General features: G+C 37.5%; 1 protein-coding gene across 1 annotated transcript in view; it reads right to left on the reverse strand.

The window, feature by feature from the left end:
* Positions 1–298: 298 nt before the first annotated feature.
* The window catches only part of LOC126199600 (uncharacterized), a 1,222,178-nt gene continuing 1,197,719 nt past the window's right edge, over positions 299–24,757 (reverse strand). Inside the window, exon 8 of the mRNA XM_049936527.1 lies at positions 299–3,886. Within this exon, the coding sequence (XP_049792484.1) occupies positions 3,566–3,886 (321 nt within the window). The 3' untranslated portion in view covers positions 299–3,565. The remainder of the gene's footprint in view (positions 3,887–24,757) is intronic.

Consider the following 24,757-nt stretch of genomic DNA (forward strand, 5'->3'; position numbering starts at 1 on the left):
AGAATGTCTTGGCTCAAGCATTAGATCTTCTCAGAAAGGAAATCCTGTTTTTGAGAATCAGGAATATTGTATTGAAGGATTGTAAATAGATATAGTAACATTAAAAAATATGTACGCTCATAAACAAAAATTCACGCAAATTACCTATGAAAAGGTGTTCAGGTTTTCAAAATATAACTTTGTGCTAGGAACACAGATTTCATCAGCAAGTGAATGGGAACTATCTGTTAGTTCAGGAATGTGTTGAAATGTCACATTATTAATATGTTGGGTACCAGAAACAAAATGTGTTCTATGTCTGTTCATTCGAAATTTCAACATACTGGCAACTTTGTCTGCAACAATAAATACAACATCTGTACAGTGCATGTACTTCTTTACCATTCTGTGTAGGTGTGGAAGAGATTCAAGAAATGTTGCAGACTGTGAAATTTGAATTCTCTGTTGGTCTGTTCCACTATTGCTGAAATAAGCTCATGGCAAAAAGTCTTCCATTGGGTTGAGAGAAATGACAGCACCATGAAGTTGATCACATTTGTGTGGTCAGTAGCATTCATGCCTTAATATATCTGTTACTGCATTGCCATACATGTCACACATAATACACGAATCACCTAAGCGAATTACTTTATTTTCATGTGGCATACTGATGTTTGGGTAGGAAGAATGTATACTTGTGGTTGATGGACAATTTCAATGTAAAGGGAACATGTAAAGACTTGATGCAAGTCTTTTAATTCAAAGAGAATTTGCTACATGTTCGACATGCTGTTTATTTACACAGGTTGCTCATCAGCTGGTATCATGAGATTGTGTATGTTGTTCTAGACCACCATACATATTGATCTCTCATCCTGAAATTCAGCACCCACATGTTAAATGCAAACAGACTGGATACTATGACAAATATTATGTAGTTCTAAAATAATGTTTGGTATACAAATGACTTTATGGTGAGCACCAGACACTGCAGTAACTGGGATAGAGACTCTGCTACCTTTTATTCTGTCTTAAAATATTTTTGGTCTCTTTCTTTTTGTTATTACTCATTACCTGCAACATGTTTTATCAAGTCAGATTAATGACGTGAACTGGAATTACTTTCTCAGACATTCATGTAACTTGTGACACATGCAACATAGTAACAAGGAAAAAAAATATGCCAGAAAAATATTCTGATTGCTACATTTTGCATTGTTATTTAACCTTTATCTTTCTCTTTCATCACCATTTTTCACTACTGTTGGAAGATTTTAATTGCTGGTCTGGTTTTCCATAGGGTCCATATTTATCTGATTGTACATTGGTGAGAAAACAAAAATTATAATATAGAGAGAACCAGCACTTATAATTGTGCTACTTGCGTGCTCGCACACACACACACACACACACACACACACACACACACACACAGGAAAAATAATTTGTTCCGTGTACTTGTCCTGTATGACATCAGCACAGAAATATTTATCTGGCACATTGCCACCACATACATTTGTTATACTTGAATTACCAGGAGCACCATATCTTTTATGGTAATTATCTGGAAGGCCACTACAACTGAAGCTCATATAATTCGGTTTGTCTGGGTCATACAGAAATAGCACTGACTGTGCAAACAACTCTTGTATAAATGAGATTTATATTTGGTAGTACTGGCTGGATCCTAGTGAACTTCAGCTACTCATACTAAGAACCACATATGTAGTGATTAATTCAATTATCACCTCATAGCATCTCCTGTAATTTCCAACAAATATTTCATTTGTTACCTTTGTAATGTAAAAATAAATTTACAGAAATTCTGCAGAAGAACTTGTCTACAATTGTGAAGATATTCTCCCCTGCCATTGATTCTGAGTCACAATATGTCAGAGGCTGAAGAACCATCTAGAATTACATCTGACATAACAGTTGCAAACAATATTCTGACTGTTGTAACTACTGATAGAAATTATGATGTCTCCTTAATGAAGGATGCTTAGAGTGAATATGTAGTTTGTGAGGCCGCTTGTTACTTTTTATCAGTAATGTAATGTACAAGATTACTATATGACCTGAAGAAGAGTAAGTTGCATAAGACATGTATCTGTGTGTGTAGCTTGATTCTTTCTTTAAATAATATTCATCAAGATTTCATCACCATGAACTGAAATTTATGACTTTGTGTAACCTAGGATTTCCTCAAACATATGAAAGTTTGTAGTACATGTACACATTTACCAGCAACCAGCATTGGCAAAATGAGAAATGAATACAGGTTCATGATAGGGAAACTTTGAAACAGTAATGGTAATAGCGTACTTTCACATAAAGTGACTGTTTTCGTTAGCTGCACTGTTCTCCCATGAGCTTGTTGATTCTGAAAAGCACATACAAGACAAGGCACAGTGTGAATATCCATATACACTGTAATGGTTAAGCATTGTATAGGATACCTGTGGCACTCACACACTAACTTACACATAAAAGCATAGAAAAATGTGCATACTCTCTATACACAGACTGCAATTTTCCTTAGGTCTATCTATGTCACGTATTTGAAAAGTTAAGAAATGGGAGATGTATGGAACTACAATTGCCCAGAGAAATTCATAATGTTAGAAAACAAGTGTCTGACAACCATCATAGCGTATATGCACTGATGTGGATAATCAGACACAATACAGCATTTAGCCCCCGTACAGAGTTACCACATGCAGGAGTCCTGAAGTCCTGATGTTTCAAAGGAGGTATACCAACATTTTCTGGTTTCCATACATGATTACCATTAGGCATCTGACAATACTAAGAGTGTGTCAACATCCTATCAACTGGCTGTAATACACAAAACTCGTACTGGTCTCACCTGAGTATTAGGGTCTTTTGGACATTAACAATTGCTATCTCACTGCAGTTATTTAGTTCTTTAAAAATCATTGCACGTCTTCCATTTCCACCTCAATTTGACATAAGTCACCAATGAGATTGTACCATGCTAATTTGGTATGTTACACAGGTCGTTCTAACAGGTTTCCATATTTATTTAACTCCTAGGGCACTAAACAAAGACTGAAAGGCCTAACATATGTTCACTACATCAGTCACGTACAGAAACTGGACAGCAGTATTCTTTTACTACTCTGATTTGTGGACACCTTTTAGTAGCTCCATAACTTTATTGAATTCCATACTATTGATGAGAAAAAAACTCATATGTTTGGAGAAACTACTGAGTACCATGCTCAACAGTTTTATTTGTAATGTGCTGTTGCCAGTACAGAATTAACTGATTGGTTTTACCCAGCTAATATTAATACATCTATGTCTGTCTGTTCATTCTTGTTGTATGTGGGCTCCTGAGATACGGCAGAGTTTAAATTGGTTCCACATGGGCTCCCTTCATTTACATTCATTACCAGTCTTAGTCCTTTTGAAGCACACACTTTAGCCTGTTGCAGCTGAATGTTTTCAAAAATCTGACAGGTCCTGCATAGTGGCTCTCTAATTTTACTCAGTGAGGAACATGTTGCTGTCTTCACCGCTATCATGGGCATTTGTTAACCACAAAGTTTACAGTGGATGTTTAGAAGCGTGTCTCTTTGAGTGTGGGGCTCCCACTAGAGCTGCTTGAGGAATGACGGGCATCCGGTGGCAATGGACAGGGCGGTCGCCGAGCAAGTCGCTCCACTTCTGCAGCTGCTGCTGTGTCTTCCGTCGATACTGACAGCTGTGAGGTTATAGCTGCCTGGCGCGGCAGCAACCTCCGTGGCCGGTAGTAAGAAGCAGCTCCGTCACTCCAGCGTTTCGTAGGGGTGAACGTCCGCACAGTAGGTGGCACTTGCAGGAAGTGACGTACACGGTTGCTACCATCACCTTCATCGCTGTCTGTTGAGAACCCTTCCACCTGAGAGCAGAAGTGAACAATTATCAGAGATTTTGCATGAAAAATAATGAGACTTATTATGCATGAGAAGATAAGAGGCATAGGATTCATTAAAAATTAACATCTGTTTTTGATAGTTTCTTCCAGATACCACATGACTAAGGCTCTCAATATAGTTTTAGATAAGTCAGTCCTGTTCACTAAATATGGGTTTTGGCTTTTAAGAACAGTGGAGAGATGCATGAATCACACAACTAAGAATTCCATAACACTTGCAGGAAAATGTTACATAACCATCAAATTTTGAAAAACATTAACTATTACTGATCCAAGAGTCTTTCACTGAAATCAGGTAAGCAATCATTTTACTTTTATTGGGAAATGGCCAGTTTCAGTTTCCTATTCTATTAAACTAGTTGAAGCTATCCTCATGGGCATACCATTTTGGTTTTTAAGATCTGCTTGATATATTTTATTTATGGCAGTGGATACATTAAAGCTTAATACTGCAATACGTAACATAAAAATAATCAATTAATACCTGCCATCAGTTATTTTAAGCAGCAAATGATTTATATTGAGCTCATATGGGGATAAAATGACAAACCGCAGCTTAGACAGAGAAGACAGATTCTCATCCATGCATGAATTCTGTAGGATAAGTTAATCCTGTTTCAAAATCATCTTCGTAATTTTTTATTTTTTTTTTCATTTTATTTAGTATGTTAAAATGCAGCAAATTTGTAAAATTCTGTTGTGCAATGACTTCTTTACCTTTCTGTTTGCGCAGAGCTATAAGCAATTGGAAAGGGTGGGAGGGGAAGAAAGGGGAAGGGGGAATCACTAAGCAAAACATGTTGTGGCTGTTTGTTGCGGCTACCTGAAGGGTCTATGTTTGTGACTGGATCTGCTGTTTTTATTTCAATTTGGATTTTAGAGAATTTTTAAAAATTGTATCACTTTTTAGTATTAATGCTCATGTTCATAAGCACCTATTGGTTGATCTTGTAGTGCTGTCTGGGGCAAATTTATGTTCATTCATCTTCAATAGTGAATCGCAGGATGAAGCACAGTTTCATTAAATCATGTTGGGAACTTACTTTGAAATTAAAGTTTAAGTAGAAATGCCATTCCAGTTTTATTTAACTCTTTGCATCAATTTTGGTTGTATTTAGTAAAATGCCATATGTCATTTTTGCTGGTTCATGGTATTCATTATTTTTGAGGAGTCATTGATTAGTCTCATTATTTTGAATGTTAATAAACTGATTACACATATTCACAAATATGCATCTTATGTCTTCCATAGTTCAAGTCTTCTTAAAAAAACAACTGAAATGACAGAAAAAGAAATTTCAGCATTATAACAGAAGCTTTGACTGCTTGTGTTTATATATCATTTCTGTAGAATGAAACGTGGTCCACCACACATGAATTCTGATTCTGATTTCTTCATGCATAAACATTGTAGCCATAATTTGTTACTTCATTTGGTAGTGGCAAGAGGCAATGTGTTGCTTTAAGCTGGCATATAGTTTTAGGCTAGTTCTATGTCTACATCTACAGTTAATCTATACTCTTCACATCAATGTGAAGCGCATGACAGATGGTAATTCCCACTGTACCACTTATTAGGGCTTATTCGCACTCTATTTGTGTATGTAGTATGGGAGGAATGAGTGCTTAAACACTTCTATGCACATCTACATCTACATCTATACTCTGCAGACCACTGTGAGATGCATGACAGAGGGTATGTCCTACTGTACCAGTTATTATGATTTCTTCTTGTACCATTTATGTGTAGAGCAGAGGAAGGTCGAGTGTTTAAATGCCTCTGTGCATGCAGTAATTATTCTAATGTTATCCTCATGAACCCTATGTGAGTGATATTAGAGGGTTTTAGTACATTCCTAGAGTCTTCATTTAAAGCTTTGTTAATAGACTTTCACATGATAGTTTATTTCTATCTTCAAGAGAGTTCCAATTCAGTTCCTCTGACACTCTCCCATGAATCAAACAAACCTGTGACCATTCATGCTGCCCTTCTTTGTATACATCAATATCCCCTATTAGTCTTATTTTTATGGGTCCCACACACTTGACTATTATTCTAAAACCAGTTGCACAAGTGATTTGTAAGCAGTCTCCTTTGTAGACCGATTGCACTTCCCTTGTGGTCTACCAAAAAATCTAAGTCTGCCACCTGCTTTACTCACAAGTAAACCTATGTGATCATCCATTTCATATCCCTACAAAGTGTTACACCCAGATATTTATGAACTGGCCAATTGCAACACACAGGATATTACATTTTTTCATTTTGTGAAGTGCACAATTTTATATTTCTGAATATTTAAAGCAAATTGCCAACCTCTGCACCACTTTGAAATTATATCAAGATGTGAGTGAATATTTATGCAACTTCTTTCAGATAGTACTTCATTATAAATAACTGCATAATTTGCAAAAAGTTTGAGGTTACTATTAATAGTGTCTGCCAGGTCATTAATATACAAATGAACAGCAAGAGCCCTATCACACTTCTCTGGGACACATCTGAAGTTACTACTACATCTGATGATGACTCTCCATCCACGATAACATGTTGCATCCTTCCTACCAAAAAATCCTCAGCCCAGTCATAAATTTCACTTGATGCCCCATATGATCATACTTTTGGCATTATGCATAGGTTTACTACTGAGTCAAATGGTTTTCAGAAATCAAGCAATACTGCATCTACCTGATTGCCTTGATCCAAAGCTTTCATTATGTCATGTAGAAAAACATGACTGATGTTTTCGGATTTCGTGCTGGATGGCATTGAGGGGGCTATTCTTTTCAAGATACCTCATTATGTTTGAGCTCAGGATATTATAAGATTCTAAAACAAATTGATATGAAGGATATTGGATGGTAGTTTTGTGGATCACTTCTACTACCCTTCTTGTAGATGAGTGTGACCTGTGCTTTTTTGCAAGAACTGGGCTCTGTTTTTTGTCTGAGGCATCTGTGATAGATTATAATTAGAAGAGGGGCTCACTCAACCACAAATTCAGTATGAATCTGATAGGGATTCCATTGGGCCCTGGAGCTTTGTTCAGCTTTCAGGATTTCAGCTGTTTCAGAACACCACTGACTCTAATACACTACTGACCATTAAAATTGCTACACCATGAAGATGACATGCTACAGATGCGAAATTTAACCGACAGGAAGAAGATGCTGTGACATACAATTGATTAGGTTTTCAGAGCATTCACACAAGGTTGGCGCCGGTGGCGACACCCACAATGTGCTGACATGAGGAAAGTTTCCAACCAATTTCTCATACAGAAACAGCAGTTGACCAGTGTTTCCTAGTGAAACGTTGTTGTGATGCCTTGTGTAATAAGGAGAAATGTGTACCATCACGTTTTCGACTTTGATAAAGGTCGGATTGTGGCCTATCGTGATTGCGGTTTATCATATCGCGAAACTGCTGCTTGCATTGGACAAGATCCAATAACTGTTAGCAGAATATGGAATTAGTGGGTTCAGGAGGGTAATACGGAACACCGTGCTGGATCCCAATGGCATCATATCACTAGCAGTCGAGATGACAGGCATCTTATCCACATCGCTGTGACAGATCGTGCAGCCACCTCTCGATCCCCGAGTCAACAGATGGGGACATTTGTAAGATAACCACCATGTGCACGAACCGTTTGACGACATTTGCAGCAGCATGGACTATCAGCTGTGGTTACTCTTGACGCTGCATCACAGACAGGAGCGCCTGCAATGGTGTGCTCAACGATGAACCTGGGTGCATGAATGGCAAAACGTCATTTTTTCGGATGAATCTAGGTTCTGTTTACAGCATCATGATGGTCGCATCCGTGTTTGGCGACATCACAGTGAACACACATTGGAAGCATGTACTCATCATCGCCATACTGGCGTGATGGTATGGGGTGCCACTGGTTACACGTCTCGGTCATCTCTTGTTCGCATTGATGGCACTTTGAACAGTGGACGTTACATTTCAGATGTGTTATGACCTGTGGCTCTACCCTTCATTCGATCCCTGCAAAACCCTACATTTCAGCAGGATAATGCACGACCGTATGTTTCAGGTCCTTTACGGGCCTTTCTGGATACAGAAAATGTTCGACTGTTGCCCTGGCCAGCACATTCTCCAGATCTCTCACCAATTGAAAACGTCTGGTCAATGGTGACCAAGCAACTGGCTCATCACAATTCGTCAGTCACTACTCTTGATGAACTGTGGTATCGTGTTGAAGCTGCATGGGCAGCTGTACCTGTACACACCATCCAAGCTCTGTTTGACTCAATGCCCAGGTGTATCAAGGCCATTATTATGGCCAGAGGTGGTTGTTCTGGGTACCGATTTCTCAGGATATATTCACCCAAATTGCGTGAAAATGTAATCACATGTCAGTTCTAGTATAATATATTTGTCCAAAGAATACCGGTTTATCATCTGCATTTCTTCTTGGTGTAGCAATTTTAATGACCAGTAGTGCATTTATGTCATTCATCTTTTCAGTGGTACAAGGATTAAAATGGTGCAATTATCCAGGCTTTCTTTTGTGAAGAAACATTTCAGAACAGAATTAAGCATTTCAGCTTTTGCTCTGCCACACTCGATTTCAGTTCCTGTCTCATTCACTAGCAGCAGGAAAATAATTTTGGTGTCACATATGCCTTTACATATGACCGGAATTTCTCTGGATTTTGTGACATATCATTTGATAATATTCAGCTATGGTAGTCATTGAAGGCATCACGCATCGGTTTCTTGCCAAATGCATTTCATTCAGCATCTCTCGGTCTACAGCTCTACGCTTTGTTTTACACCTATTATGCGTTAATGTTTCCTTCACAATGACTCTATACAAGGGAGGTTTCCTCCCTTTATGAACTGTTCTACTGGGTACATATCTATCCAGTGCATGGTCAACTTTTCTTTTAAACTTGAGCATAGTTCCTCTAAGTGCTCCTACCCTACGCTGAAAATTTAAAGTTGCTCATTGAGGAATGACACTACTGATTTTTTAACTAGTTTATCGAACATAAGTATCTTTCTGCTTGTTTTAGTTGTCCTTTGTACTCTGGTAATGATCGTTGCCACAACCATGTCATGGTCACTGATTCCAGTTCAGACGTGGACATCCTTAAAAAAGTCAGGTCTGTTTGTTGCAATATGATCCAATATATTTTTATCATGAGTGGGGTTCCAAACTATATGTTCTAGATAGTTTACAGAGAAGTCATTTAGTAATGTTTCACAGGACGTCTTTACCATGTGCACGACTAACAAAATTGCAATTTTCTTAATTAATTGTTGGATGACTAAAGTCTCTGCCAACTATTCCAGTATGATTTGGGAAATGAGTACAAAGGAACTGAGATATTCTCTTAAGTTTTTTGTTGCATCAGGAGATGAGTGTGGTGGGTGATGGAAGGGTGCAGTTACCATTTTATGCTCACCTCTGATACTGAGTCTTGCCCAAACAATGTCATGTGCAGCTTCAGTTTCTGTCCCTGTGGATTTGAGGTTTATGTCTGCTGGAACATAAACACTACCTCCATTTCCCATTTGCCTTTCCTTTTGATATATGCTCAAATTTCTGACAAAAATCTCACTGCAATCAATTTCAGGTTTCAACCAGCTTTCTGTAGCTAGTATTATCTGACCTGCACTGCTTGTCAGGAGTGTTTCAAACTCTGGCACTTGGTTCTGAATGTTTAATACCCTCACCTGTGGGAAGCATTTCCTTCAATCTGACACTGATACTTCTGGTTTTCTTATGGCTATAGTTATCTGGGTTGGCTGGGGAGCTGCCTAATTTAAAAAACCCTTGTGTGCACCCCACACACAGTCAGCTACCTGAGAAGTGGCCTAATGTGTAGTGCACTCCTGATCTGTTCAGGGAGACCCTACAGTTCTCAGCCCTATGGTGAAAGTCCAGGAAGTCACAACCTAGCTTGTCACAGAACCTTTGAAGTCTCTGGTTCTGTCCTTCCTCTTGACTCGGAACTAAAGGGCCAAGATCAGTTCTGAAGACAATGCTTCAAATTGTGAGCTTCGTTAAAACTCCATGCACAAGACTGGACTTCTCAGCCTCCTCTGCCAGTTGCTGGAATGACCCAAGTATGACCTTGGAACGCAGACAACAGGCATCATTTGTTCCAATGTGTGCCACAATCTGTAGTTGATTGCACCCTGTTCTGTCATTGGCTGCTGGAATAGCCTCTTCAACATGTTGAATGAGGCCCCCAAGAATATACATTGAGTGCACCTGGTGTCCTTTCATGCCCCTTCCTGCCATTTCCCTATGGCATACCATCATTTGCTGTACATTTGAGCTGCTGATGATTAATAAAACCTACCGCTTTGTGTTTGCCTCCTCTTGATATCAGATAGAACAAGGTTCCCCAAAACAGGTGATGTGAGTCCCACAGGCTCAATTTAAGTGAAAGACAGCACCTCAAACTTGTTGGTTAGGGGGATCGGTACAACACACAGAGGCCTCCCTGGTACCATCCATCCTTTACAGGTCTCCTAGATCTGCCACTCACTATCAAGTGGATGAGTAATGACAGACCCTGTACTTCTGCAGAGGAGACAGGATTCACAGGACATAATAGTACTTGAGGTACCTCTGATAGTGGTATCACAGGTACATGACTCTCAGAAGTTAGTCTAATCTTATTCTTATGATACCAATGGGAGTGATATGTAAGGGGTTCTAGTACATTCCTAGGCATCACTGAAAAATGTTTCTTAAAACATATTACACTTCCACGAGCTAGTTGGGATCTGTATTCAGGCATTTTGCAGTTTCTTCATGACACTTTCCCATCGGTTAAATTAATATTTGCTGCCACTTTTTGTATACATTCAATCTCTTCTGTTGGCCCTATTTAGTATGGGTCCCACACACATGAATAATATTCTATGATGGGTCACACAGATGTTATGTAAGTTGTCCCCTTCATAGACTGATTGCAGTCCCTAATATTCTGCCAATGGACCAAAGTTTGCCTGTGAGTGTGCCTGTGTAATCATTTCATTTCATATCCCTATAAATTATTACACTCAGATGTTTGTACGAGTTAAATGATTCCAACTGTGAGTCATTGATATTGTGCTCATATAATGCTTCATTTTTTGTTTTGTGAAGTGCAAAATTTAACTTTTCTGGACATTTAAAACAAGCTGCCAGTCTTTGCACCACTTTTAAATCTTATAAATATCTGATTGAATGTTTGTACATCTTTTCTGGATAGTATTTCATTATAGATAATTGTATCATCTGCAAAAAGTCTGAGATTACTATTAATATTGTCTGCGAGGTCAGTAATATACAACAAGAACAGCAAGAATTCCAACAACACTGAGTGAGGCAGCACAGTGGGTAGCACACTGGACTCACATTCGGGAAGATGACAGTTCAAACCTGTGTGCAGTGATCTTGATTTAGGTTTTCCATGAATTCCATAAATTGCTTCAGGCAAATGCTGGGATGGTACCTTTGAAAGGGCATGGCTGACTTCCTTCCCCACCCTTCCCTAATCTGATGTTACCAATGATCTTGCTGTATGGTCCTCTCCCCCAAATCAACCAACCATCCAACCAACCAACTAACTGACCAACCAACCAAGGATTACAACTCATGTCCCTGGGGCAGATTTGAAGTTACTTCTACATCTTTGTTCAGAGGTATCAATGATGGTAGCTGCCTTGGATATTGGAATGAATCAATGGTAACAAGTGAAAATTTGTGCTGGACCATGACTCAAACCTCGACCTTCTGCTCAATGTGAGCAGTTGACATAGCTGCCTGGACCATCTGATCATGCTAACCATCTGACCCAAAATTCCCAGCCTGCCACACAGTACTGACATTGCATCACCTACCCATGAACTCCTTATTCACAGTTCCTGATTCCATTGAGAGGTCAGGCATGGTGTGCATCTGCAGTGAAAGACAGGTTCTTGGGTTACATATATCAATTTCTACATCTGTTGATGATGCTGTAAACAAGATAACATGCTTTGTCCTCCCTACTAAAAAGTCCGTAGTCCAGTCATAAACTTCACTTGATATCTCATACAATCATACTTTTGATAATAAGTGTATGTACATATGGAGTCACATGCTTTGTGGAAGACAAGAAATACTGCATTTGCCTGAGTGCCTTGATTCTTGGCTTTTAGGATATCATGTGAAAAAAGAATGAGTAGGGTTTCACATGACTGATATTTTCAAAATCCATGCTAGTCATTCTGTTCAAGACCCGTCATTACATTTCAAAAAATGGTTCAAATGGCTCTGAGCACTATGGGACTTAACATCTATGGTCATCAGTCCCCTAGAACTTAGAACTACTTAAACCTAACGAACCTAAGGACATCACACAACACCCAGCCATCACGAGGCAGAGAAAATCCCGGACCCCGCCGGGAATCGAACCCGGGAACCCGGGCGTGGGAAGCGAGAACGCTACCGCACGACCACGAGATGCGGGCGTCATTACATTTGATATCAGAATATGCATGATATATTATGGTAAAAAGAGGGACTAACACAGCTGCAAATTCAGTAGAGAATTCAATAGGGATTCTGGATCTTTGTTCAATTTTAATGTTTTTAGCTCGTATTCTAGTGTCACTGACACTAGTCTCTATTTCAGTCATTTTAGCAATGTTACAATAGTTAAATTGGGGCAATACTCCTGGAATTGCATTTGTAAAGAAGCACTGCTGTCCTCAATTTCAGTGCCCATCTCATCTGTGAGTGCCTGGGTACTAACTTTAGTGTCACTAGCAAAACTGTAATTATCTCTATCAATTGATAGATAATTGAAATCTCCTCCGATGAGTACAGTATGATTGGGAAACTTACATAGTGGCAAATAAAGATTTTCTTTGAAGTTTTCAGTTACATCTGGGGATGAATCCAATCATCAACAGAAGGACCCATTTATAAGCTTATGCCACCTTTGATACAATCCCTAAAAAACGCCACATGCATCTTCAATTTCTATCTCAGTTGATTTGAGTTTCTTGACCGTTTCCCTTAAGCCTATCATTTCAATGTCTGTTTCAGTTTTCCACAAAAATACTGCTTTTTTTCAATTTTGTGTTTTAAAGAGTTTTCTGTTGTATCTATTGTTATGTAAGCTCCATTGCTTTTTAGGAAAAGCTTCAAACTTTGACCCTTTCCTACAAGTGCTTCAGCAGTGAACCACTAGGTTTTTGATACTCTCACTTTTGTGGGGGCATCTTGTTGGATCTTACATTGATACTTCCACATATTCTACTGTTATCATTATAAGGACTGAATGGAGAGTCAATAAACCTAAAAAATCCTTGTGTGCTCTCCACTCACAGTTGCTACCCAAGTGGCAGCTTCTTATGTGCAGTGTAAACTTGTAGATGCTATGAAGAAGAAAAAGGCTTGAATTGGATAGCATATGAACAAGGCACAAAGATTTTGTTCATCAGGAGGTCATAGCAATCGTGCCCATGGTGCTAGCAATTGTGACCAAATTTTTTATGGGTATTTCTGTAGCTAATTTATGTTGACAAAAAGTCATTCCAGAGTAGCCACGTCCAGTTCTGTGTTCTGTGCAGTTCAGCGCTCAAACTTATAGTGAATGCCAATGAAACTGACTTATCTACCTGGACTTTAATATTTTCTTGCCATTGTAATTTTTTGTAGTGTATGGTATTAGATGAATTGTTAGACTGGACTCATTCTTGTTTATGTTATACTGTTTGCTTATCCACACTTTCAGAAAGTGTGACTATCCACTGATAATTGACTACAAGCAGCAAAATAAAGAGCTGTGTTTGAGTGTGAGAAAAATCTATTTGAGGTAGTTGGTGTATCAGAATATTGTTCCAACAAAAATAATAAATTATTGATAATATAATGTAAATGGGCAGGTAGGAAAAAATCTACTCACCAAGCAGTAGCAGGGGAACAGACACACAAAACGGGTTATTATCAGAAGCTTCTTCAATGACAAGATGAATTGTTCCAATACTCTGATGCCTGCTCATTGCTTTAACGTATGTGGTTGGTTATACTAGGGTTTGATGATGGTGATTTTCAAGCTATTGGGAAACATATTAAGAACATGTGCCAATTATGGAATGTGACGAGGCAAATGATCACAGAAGGGATGGGAATATCAAGTGTGGATCACAGATCTTATCAGTCTGTGAGAATTTTTTTGTTTCTTGTCATCTGGATGTAAGTGTATACTGAGCACTCACAAACAAGAAGAATTCATCAGGCTTGACTTAGTTCAGTCAAGCTGCTCATTCAGTAACTGCTTTTCTCTATTCATATCTTCTATGCCGTAAGGTTGAATTGTGACTGAAAGAACAGGCCAGCACTTACACTTCTTGTTTACAGTACAACAACCTAGTTACAACCAAGAATGGCTTATTTATATGCACATAGTAGGCTATTAGCTGTCTGTGATTTTCCACAAGATGTTAATGTTCTCACCAACAGTTTTAAATCTCTCACTCCAGTTGAGGACTCTGCAGTCTTACAGTCTGTACAGTCCTAGAGACACCAGAAAAAGAATTCGATACTGCCATGAAAATGTGTTCACATTTGCAATCAAACCTCAGATGTCTGGAGGCAGGCACTTAGCACCAGATTTAATGATTTCTCTGAAATTTGTCAGATTCTTGACTACTGACTGCCCCTCTCTTTTTCTTTGCATGAACAGTATTTCCTCTAGGTGTTTGTGTACTTGTCCCATTAAATTGTGTTGCATTTACCATCCTCCTAATTATATCTTTGCATTGGCGCAAATATGTTAAGTAACTTGGAAACATGGTTCACTCTAAATGGCTTAAGGCTAAACATTTCAAAAACCCACGTGATGAGTTTTAAAACCAAACAGTCAAAAACTGAAGAAATCTGTGTTACTCACAATAATCAAGAAACTGAACTTGACTCAGTCAGATTCCTAAGAATAAATTTAGAAAGAAATTTTAGTTGGAATTCACATACAGAATACCTAGCAAATAAATTAAACAGCATTGCATTTGCATTGCAAATTTTAGCCAGTGCCACTCATTTGGACAACAGGAAAATATAGAATACTATAGCTACTCTAATCTGTTATTAGATATGGCATAATTTTTTGGGGAAACTTGGGAAACATTACACGACTTTTAAAGTTGCAAAAAAGAATCATTTGTAACATGTGCACTGCACAGCAGAGGGCATCATGTTAACCATTATTTAAAGACCTAAAAATATTAGCAGTCCCCTCTTTATATGTCTTTGAGGTGATTCTTTTCCTACGCAGCAGAGCTGATCTAAAACATAGAAAGGAAATAAAATTGATCACTCATACAACACAATACATAAAGAAAACTTCATGCTCACCCCACATCACTTAAAATAGTGTGCTCAGACTCCTCAGTATATAGCTATGAAAATTCACAACACAATAAAATGGTGCAACATTATGAATACGAAAATAAATATTTTAAAAAACAAGCTACATGTTTTTCTAATTTAAAGATGCTACTACTCTTTGGAAGATTTCACAAAGGATCAAGTGATACTTTGAGCTGGATCCCTAAAATGGAATAAAAATTTACAATAGTTATAGCGGATGTACATATTGTAAGTTTGACAAATTTTAAATAAGAAAATTCTTCACAAGTACTACTGTAAATGTGACAAAATTTCAAATAAGCAAATTGTAACCTCAACATGTCTCCTGCACATCAGAGATATGTTCTGAAATTCTGTACATTATGAGATGAATAAAATACATTTCAAATTTCACAGACTGATGCTGCTGTGATTTGGGTGCAGCTCAAGGTGAGCTATACGCGTGAACCAGCATAGCAGATTCTTTTACAAGAGCCTCTAGTGTGTTGTAACCTCTTCCTCACAGCTATTCTTTCAGTCAACCAAAAAGATGTCATTTGGAAGGTGGTGAGACAGGACAGTTGGGTGGATGCAGAAGGTTTTCTCACCAAATGTCGTAACTTTCTCCTTGGTCACACAAACAGTGTGATGCAGCATTACCGGATGATCATCTCTCCAGGGCATCATTGTACAATGCATCATGGAACTTCTAAAGCAGATGTTGTAGACAGCATTTATGATCCAACTGTACTCAAGAAGAACAACAAGAATACAAACCCATGCATTCCAAAAGACACTGCCCATGACTTTCCCAGCAGATTACACCATTCTTGCTTCCTTTTTTGATGGTGAACCCAAATGGTACCAAGTTATCCCCTGGTATTTTGTTTCAGGTTCATTTCAACGGAACTACCCTTCATCACCTGTCATAATATTCACTAAAAAATTCTCCCCTTGTAATGAATCATCCTCCTGTAACATTACTTTTTTTATATAGAGATAACTGATACCATACGTACTATTGATTCTTGCATAGGTTAAAATTATCTCAGCTGTTTCACTAAAAGTATTCATATGACTTTGTGTACAATGTATTATATTTCAGGCTAAAATGTATAAAAAAGAAGTTAATGTGTTACAATAAATATGTACTAACAGTTAAAATTACTCTTCTTTTAAGAATAATTGAAAATTCAAAATATCTGGCATACTTAAAATTCATATTATTAATTGCACAACCAAACACAAATTATTAAATTTGTTTCTGGATTTAATTACGAAAAATGATATAATTTGGTAAAAATTCTTCTCCTGCCAAGAAAGTTTGTAGTCTCTCTTGCTTTGTAAACTCTTTGCAAACTGTGAGTACCGCAGAATGTAAGTAGCAGTGGGCATGCCTCAGACAGAAGTAGACGGTTTTATAAGTTTGTCACCAACAATGTAATTATTGGTTTTTTGAATGTGGAAATTATAAGGTCGGCGTGATTTAGAAGAATGGAATAAAATAAATAGATATTCATAGCAACACGCAACTCTTCATCAGTTATTTCGTCTTTAAGAATTCACAACATTAAATCAAAATTTTCAGCAGCAAGAATGCACTCCTAGACACAATTAGATTTTGAATCAGCAACAATAACAACAACTAGATAATCAAGATAAGTAAAAAGTTCTTCTTTTGTAATCTTACTCCTCTCGAAGTTTTCAAAATTTGTGCAAAGAATGTGAACTTTGATGGTGATGTGTAGGAGGGTAAGATTACACCCTTCATTTGAAAACTTGAACTGAATGATCTTCAGTCATTAATCACGTAGCCAAAAGGCACAAACTTTTTGATGACTGAAGGTTTGTATAATTTCCTGCTCTGCACTAGGTCCTGTCACAAGTTTTGTTGCAATTTCAATTACAGCAGTATGAGGTTTTCTGATTAACTCATCAGTTCTTTCCTTGTTCCATAAAATTGTATGCAGTTTGAAGGTGATTGTGTTGAGGTTCATCTCAGATGGTTGTGTTCCCATCTGCAAAGTGTTTCACCCATTTCCTAGTGTTGTTTGGAGCCCGTGAACACATCTCCGTATGCAAGCTGTAGTACAAGATGAATTTCAACATCAGAGTTTTTCTCTCTAACAGTGAATTTGATGTCTGCAATTCTTTAAGCATAGTGTGTCATCATGTGATCTAGTTACACAATGTGTCAACACATGGTGTAAAGTTGGTAGTATATGATAAGAAAGTAATTTTTATTACTTTGTTGGAATTGTAGATGTTACAAACGGTTCGTAAACTACTCAAAAAAAGTTCAGTGGCATCCTCATGACTTCCATATTTTGTGTTTTTTTCATTGGAAAACATTTCCTTGTTACTCTTTTCATTACAGGAAATCACCTGTGTAATGGAGGTAAAACGTTAACCAGCATTCTGAGCATATTTCAATACAGCATGGTGTACCTGCAACTGTGATTGAGACATTGCATCTTGTGTGCAATGTTCAGTTTGTGAACGTGCCTTGGACTGTCATTTCAGGTTAATCCCATGCATGCATTGTCATATTATGGTAAGAAGGATTGTCAATAAGAAAGTTTTTTGAATATTCAATCACTACCTGGACACAAAACACCGAAGATCAAACCTATATTGATTTCCCATGGTCAGCACCACCAGCCACTGCCTTCAAATTAACTTTCATGAGTACTCTCAGGGAAAACAAAGCCTTATTGGACGCAACTTTAAGGGCTAATTTGGGATCTATGCTTCCATTTTGAAAATAGTTTAATTCTCCAGCACCATAATGCATGAATAGCTTGGACAGAGGAACACCTGCAGTGGAACTGAATCATTGACATTGGGTTCATTTCACCAACAAGTACAAGAGTTGTCCAACACTGATGATCATTAATAGAAGGAGGCTGCCATGTACCAATGTATATCCTCAAGTAGTCAGTCCAGTGAGTTTAGCAGGGAGATGGGTCAACCTTACTGTGAGTTGGTACTGTGAATGAAATTGGGCATCTTTAATATCTATGTGTCTATGCAGGGACACTTGTCACATACTGGATGACTGCAGGAGGGCTACTATTGAAGAGTGGGATAAGCTTGAGCAGAAATGTTTCAACCACAACGTGGATGGTATGCCAACAAGGACCCAAGCATGTTACATTTCTTGGGAGGAAGTAGCATAGTATTAGATGAAACACAGTAGTTGATTCTAATTTCACAGATGGGCAAAGATGCACTCGTTTGAACAGAATGGGTCCAGTTTGGTTTGTACTTTGTTTTATTTCACAGTGAAGCTTTTTTCCAGATTTTTATTTATTTGAGTCCAGATAAACACTAAAGCACAATATAATGCTAGAACTACAATCATTCTTCTTCTTCTTCACAGATGGATCACTTAAGACCACGCGTAATCAACATTTGTTGGCCTTCCTTTTCACCCAGTATTCCTTCATAAGCAACAAATGGGCTAGCTTTCATTGCGTAGACCACGTATGTTGGTTAGTTTTTCTCTCTTCTTCCTCAAAACACTGTGTTTGTGATTTTTCTTATTTCATTTCTGTCATGTAGATTTGGAGACCCTAATTCTCTCAGGTCTTTTTCCATATGTTTGTACCAGTTTGGTCTTGTAGTTTTGTTCTTGAAAAATGTATGGATTTTGTGCGTTAACCTGTTTGAGTCCATTCTTTCTAAATGCCCCATGAATTGGATTCTTCTCATGTGCATTGTGTCTGTTATTTTGGAGATATTTTTATATATATCTGCATTGTTTAGTTCTTGATCCTAGGATTTTCCTCATTATTTTACTTCTGATTCCCCTTTTAGTGTTCTGTGTTGAAGGTTTAGTGTCTCAGATGCGTAGAGAGCTTCGGGTTTAATTACTGTTGTGTAGTGTCGTACTTTGCAGTTCCACGAGAGACTCTTTTCATTGTAAACGTTTTTTGTTAACTGAAACGCCGTCTCCATTTTCTGATTTTCTGGATTTGTTAACCGAAACACCGTCTCCATTTTCTGATTTTCTGGACTCTTGATCTGACAGATTTCTTTTCATTACAATTTTCTGCAATCCATTCACTTAAATATTTAAATTCTTTTACTCAAGAGATGTAGTTATTATCAATTTTGAGATCAGAAGGTGCATCTTTGATGTCAGTCATGAATTTTGTTTTTCCAAATGAAATTTGTAATCCTATTTTTGCTGCCTGCTCTTGTAATAATTCTAGCTGTTTCTATGCATTGGTAATGTCTTGTACGATCAGTGCCATGTCGTCAGCAAATGTTAAACAGTCTAATTCTATGCCCTTACGATTTGGTCCCAGTATTTGTACTGGTGCACCTGCTTTTCTACATTCTCCAACAACTTTTTCAAGAGCACAATTGAAGAGCACTGGGGACAGAACATCCCATTGTCATACTCCTGTGTCTATTTCAAATTTTGTGCTCAATTCTCCCATACATTTTACTTTGGATTTGGTCTCCATGAGTGTTTCTTTTATGATGTTTGTTGTCTTTTGATCTAGTCCAAATTCCGCTGATACTTCAAAAAGGGATTCTCGGTCTATACTGTCATTTGCTTTTTTAAAGTTGACAAATGTGATGACATAACTTTTGTTTGAAGTACTATACAAATATTTGATCGAGTTTTTCAAGTTAAGGATTTGTTCTAGACATGATCGACCTTTTCTGAATCCACCTTGGTATTCACCTAGTTTTGAATCCAGCTGAGGTTCTGCTCGGTTTAGTAGGGCTTTGACAGAATTTTGTATGTTATTGACAATAAAGAGATTCCACAATAGTTGTTGGAGTCTGTTTTACTTCCTTTTTTGTACAGAGGATGTACGATTGCTGTCTTCCAATCTGTGGAGATTTTTTCAGTTTTCCAGATTTCATGTATAATTTCTTTGAGTTTTGCAATAAGATTTTCTCCTGCATTTCTCCATAATTCTGCGATGATTTGGTCTTCTCCTGATGGTTTGTTATTTTTCAGTGACTGAATTATCCCTTTAATCTCCTGTAAACTTGGTGGCTTTGAGTCTGGGTTTTGTTGTGTGTGACGGAACTCAAATTTTTCTGCAGGCTTTTCACAATTCAATAACTTAGAAAAGTATTTTGCAAGAATTTCACAGTTTTCGGTGTTGGTATGGGCAATTTCCCCATGTTCATTTCTGAATTGGAGTGATGGAGGAGAGTATTTTGTAAATTAACTACAATCCACTATTAATTATTAAGCAAATTTCATGCTTTTGTGAGTGCAGTGTGCAGCCATCAGAACAGCATGGTTATTGGCTGCAGCTGAGCCTTTCTTATCAAAGGGTTCGCTCAGATTACTGCAAACCAACAAATTTTTAGGATCCTCCTTTACTCCAAATTCACAAAGTTTATCCTCTCTGATACCCTCTTTCTTTAAATAAATTTTGCATCTTGTCACTCCTGTTTTCAATCTATTAAGAGCCTGCCGAATCCTGTACTGGAGATGGCAGCCTGATGATAACTTCTCTTTTGCTGTCCAAAGGGGACTTTGTTTTCCACAGATCAGTTTGGCACGCTTCTGCTACCGGAATTTGATATGACAATGCTCTTTGCTCTGACGATGCTCATTGCTGAAAAAAAGAGGAGCATCTATGTTTTCTTGTAGTTGTTGGATATAAGAAATTCTGATTGGACATTATGCCTTTTGAGGTCAGATAAGTTTGTATATAGAAGTAATATGAAGTCAATTTGTAATAGCAATTATCAAGAATTAAAAAAAAATAATTTGTGAAAAAGGGATATATCATTTATGAACTTTTATTCGATGTTGGATCCCTGGATCTTCATAAAAACTGTTGGTGTGCTTTGCAATACAGTGCATAGTGATTTATTTGTGAATTAACAATACTGGGTGAATCTGCTACTATCACAGTCTGAATGACATGCAATATTTCGCTGTCAGCTTGTGTGTTCAAGACGTTCCCTAAGCGACCAGTTTGTTAGTCAGAAGATACCATACTGATACTGTTTGTTCAACTTTCTCATTTTGAAAGTGTTTTCTAGAAAATGTTATGGTGGCTGTGAGTACTTTTGTGGCCAGGAGAGAGATGGAGTCTTCCTCATCAGTTGTAGCAGTTTTCTCCAACCTTGCCTGGCTTTCTCTGAGAACTGGAGAAGTGGAAACCTCCAACTGCCAACTCGTCCTGTATCTAACCCATTCTATCCTTACAGCAGCCAAAAAGAAAACATATTCATCCATAGTCAAATTTTTTTCACAGATTTTTTAATCTTAGATAGGAAAAAAAATTAGAATGTATGCATCTAGGAAAAATAATCAAAAGTGAGTTTAAATCCAGTACCTGTCTTATCTGTGTCAAAGACAAAAAGTCAAAGAGCAAGCAAGCTAATTAATAAATTAATATTTCTTTTATGAGTAGCAGTCTTATTCTGTAAGGAAGAATAGGGCACACCATAGCAAGAGTTGCAAAGTTGAATCTGTACACCATTCTAATAGGGAAGTGTTAAGGCAGTGATGTTAAGTGTAGCTGCATGGAGTAATAGGTCTTGAACAGATGTTGCTCAAGCAGTTAAAACATCACCACATATGCTGAATATAGCAGTCATCAGTCATTAAAAACACTCCACATGGTGTCAGTATGGTCATGAGTAGAAAGTGGCAGATAAAAAATTGATTGAAAGGAAGAAATTCTGTAATAAATCAACAAAGAGAAGACATGTTGGCAAGGCAATATGTATCATAAACAACAAGTCAATGTGTTTGGGTGAAGAACATGTTTCTAAACTGACAGACACGTGGCCGTAGATGACTCACCAAGAGCCAGCATCCATTGTCAGAGTGAAGTCTACATCACCATACTACCAGCAAGCAGTCTACACCACCGCAATGCCAACATGCAGTCTAAGCCATTGTGTCATCATAATGCAATCATCAATGACCAGACCATCACCAGCATTCAGTACAACTACGGTGAGCTACACCAGTATTTCACGTCAAAATTGGTTTTGTGGGTGTAGTGCTGTGATTTGATAATATTTGTGAGTCTGTTTATGCCAGTGCAAAAAAGGAAAATGTTGACAGATGTCAATGTGAAATGTTATTACAAACTCTGTTATTACAAAAACTGGAAGACATACAGAGACAGTCAAATGATGAATTTTCACAAGTAATAAAGGGACCTAATGAAAAATTTTCTAAGATACTTAGGAAATCACATTAAAGACACTCATCAGCAAGTAACAGAAAACCAAAACAGACTTTGACAAGAATTAGAAACCCAGATTAAAGACACTCATGAAGCATTACAGCACATTTAGGACATAATCTAGATCAAAGACTCAATGTGTTAAGAGAAGAAATACACACCAAAGTCGTGAAAGAATGTGACTTATTTTGGGAAGAGATACATGAAAATATTAAAGATTTGCATATGGATGTAGATAGTTTACATTACTTTGCAGAAACAGAATGTAAACTGGTAAAAGATCAGGCGTCAGATGCCCAAATGTGCATAGAAATTTTAGAACAGGGAAGCAACAACAGAGATTCTGTATATTTGTATGAGATACACTCAGGTTTGTTGAAAAAAATACAAGCATTGTTAGATCAGAAATGTCAGGAGACTTTAGGAAATTGTGAGGAAGTCACTAACAACACCAATGAGCTAAAAGGACCATGGGACAAATTGGCAAAAAGTGGAAGGGTATTAACAGAAAGTCAACTTAAAGGTAAATCTTTTGATTTAACACTATTAGAGGAATAACAGTTGGGAAGTGGAATGAACTTTTACAAGCATTTTCCAAAGTTTAAACCAGATGGGGAAGTAAGTCCAATGTACTTCCTGCGAATGATTCGCAGGTCATTATCACAGAAGTGGGAAGACTCTAGAAAGATAGATTTCACATTGAGTTATTTGCTAGGGAATGCTGCTGAGTGGGATGATTCTCAGGAGATATTCAACTGTCTAACACAATATGAGAGAATTTGACACTAGAATTATTAGACCCAGAAGATTTTAACAGTTCATGGGGTAGTCTCAAAAAGTATATAGAATGGCATCTAACAAGATGTAACTATTAAGGTAATCCAACAAAGGCACTGGTAAGGCATTTGCTGTACCATGTGGAAAGGAAATTTTATATAGAAGTTGGTCTACCATGAATGAATTGCTGTCATTTGTTGAAAATCTCGATGGGATGAATAATGAGCACCTAATCCCAGTCATGAGGATACATGGCAGGAATGATGTAAATTTAACCCTAAATACCAGAAAAAACAGGAGGTTAATTATTCTCAGGTAAATAAAAGTCAGAACAGTAAATCTAAACAACAAAGACTGGGAGTACAAAACATTGATACACAATCATTTACAAATGCTGGACTAAAGGAAAGGTGCTAGGATAGTGCAGCCTTTTTTGACAAACCATACCATACAACAATAGTTGTAGACAATCAATGTCCTGGTCAAGGGGTCATGATTCAGCACATCTTCAACTAAGTGTAGGCCCATATGAAAAAAAAGGTAATATGACTTCAAAACTGGTTACTCGCTGAAGAAGAAAAAGAAACAGATATTGAGTTTACTAAAATAATAGTTTTGGGATGATTGACAGTCAGGAAGTGAGTGTGCACATAGATTCAGGAAGTGAAATTTCTATTGTATCTGAGTCTTTGTTTGGTGTATTAAAATATAAGAGAGTGTATCCAATATGGCCACTTACAGGGGTACACATTGTAGGATTAACTGGAAGCAAAGCAAGAAAATTAATCATAATGTGCGGTTACTGATGGCATTAAACAATTTTATATTTATGCAGAGATGCTTAGTAATGTCTAATGTAAATTTGCAGTTGTTACTAGGTACTGACTGACTGATAAGATTTAAAGTAATACCGGATTTTTCAGCATGGATATGAACATATACATAGCAAGACCAAGTATTTGTAGTACCATTTAGTGGCAAGATTATTGGTTGTACCAAGGCATGTAACATCTACCTTGTAGCAACAATCACCACGATAGATTGAGAGAATACTTTGGATACACGAAGTATACTGCAAGAATTAATTAGGACAAAAGCTTATGAATCTGATCTGTTAACTGAGTTATAGAAAAATGATCTATACCACATATTGATGAAGTGTAGTGAAGTTATCTCAGATAAACCTCGAATACTTGGTAACTATATATGTAGTTTTAAGATCAAAGATGAATCGCCTTTTTTCTATAAACCCTATCCGGTACCATTAAGTGTACCACCAGCGATACAATAGGCGATTAATAAAATGATAGAAGGAGGAATGATAGAGAGGCGTTCTAGTGTGTGCAATAACCTGTTAGTATTGCATATAGCAATGTCGGCAGTACGTCTAGTGTTGAACCCCCATGCTCTATATAACCTTATAGAAACTGAAAAAGGTCAACTGGTCAGTATAAATGAAATATTGATGATGTTTGAGCAAGCAAAGTATTTTAGCTCAA

The sequence above is a fragment of the Schistocerca nitens genome, chromosome 8 (genome assembly GCF_023898315.1).
Source record: "Schistocerca nitens isolate TAMUIC-IGC-003100 chromosome 8, iqSchNite1.1, whole genome shotgun sequence".
NCBI lineage: Eukaryota > Metazoa > Arthropoda > Insecta > Orthoptera > Acrididae > Schistocerca > Schistocerca nitens.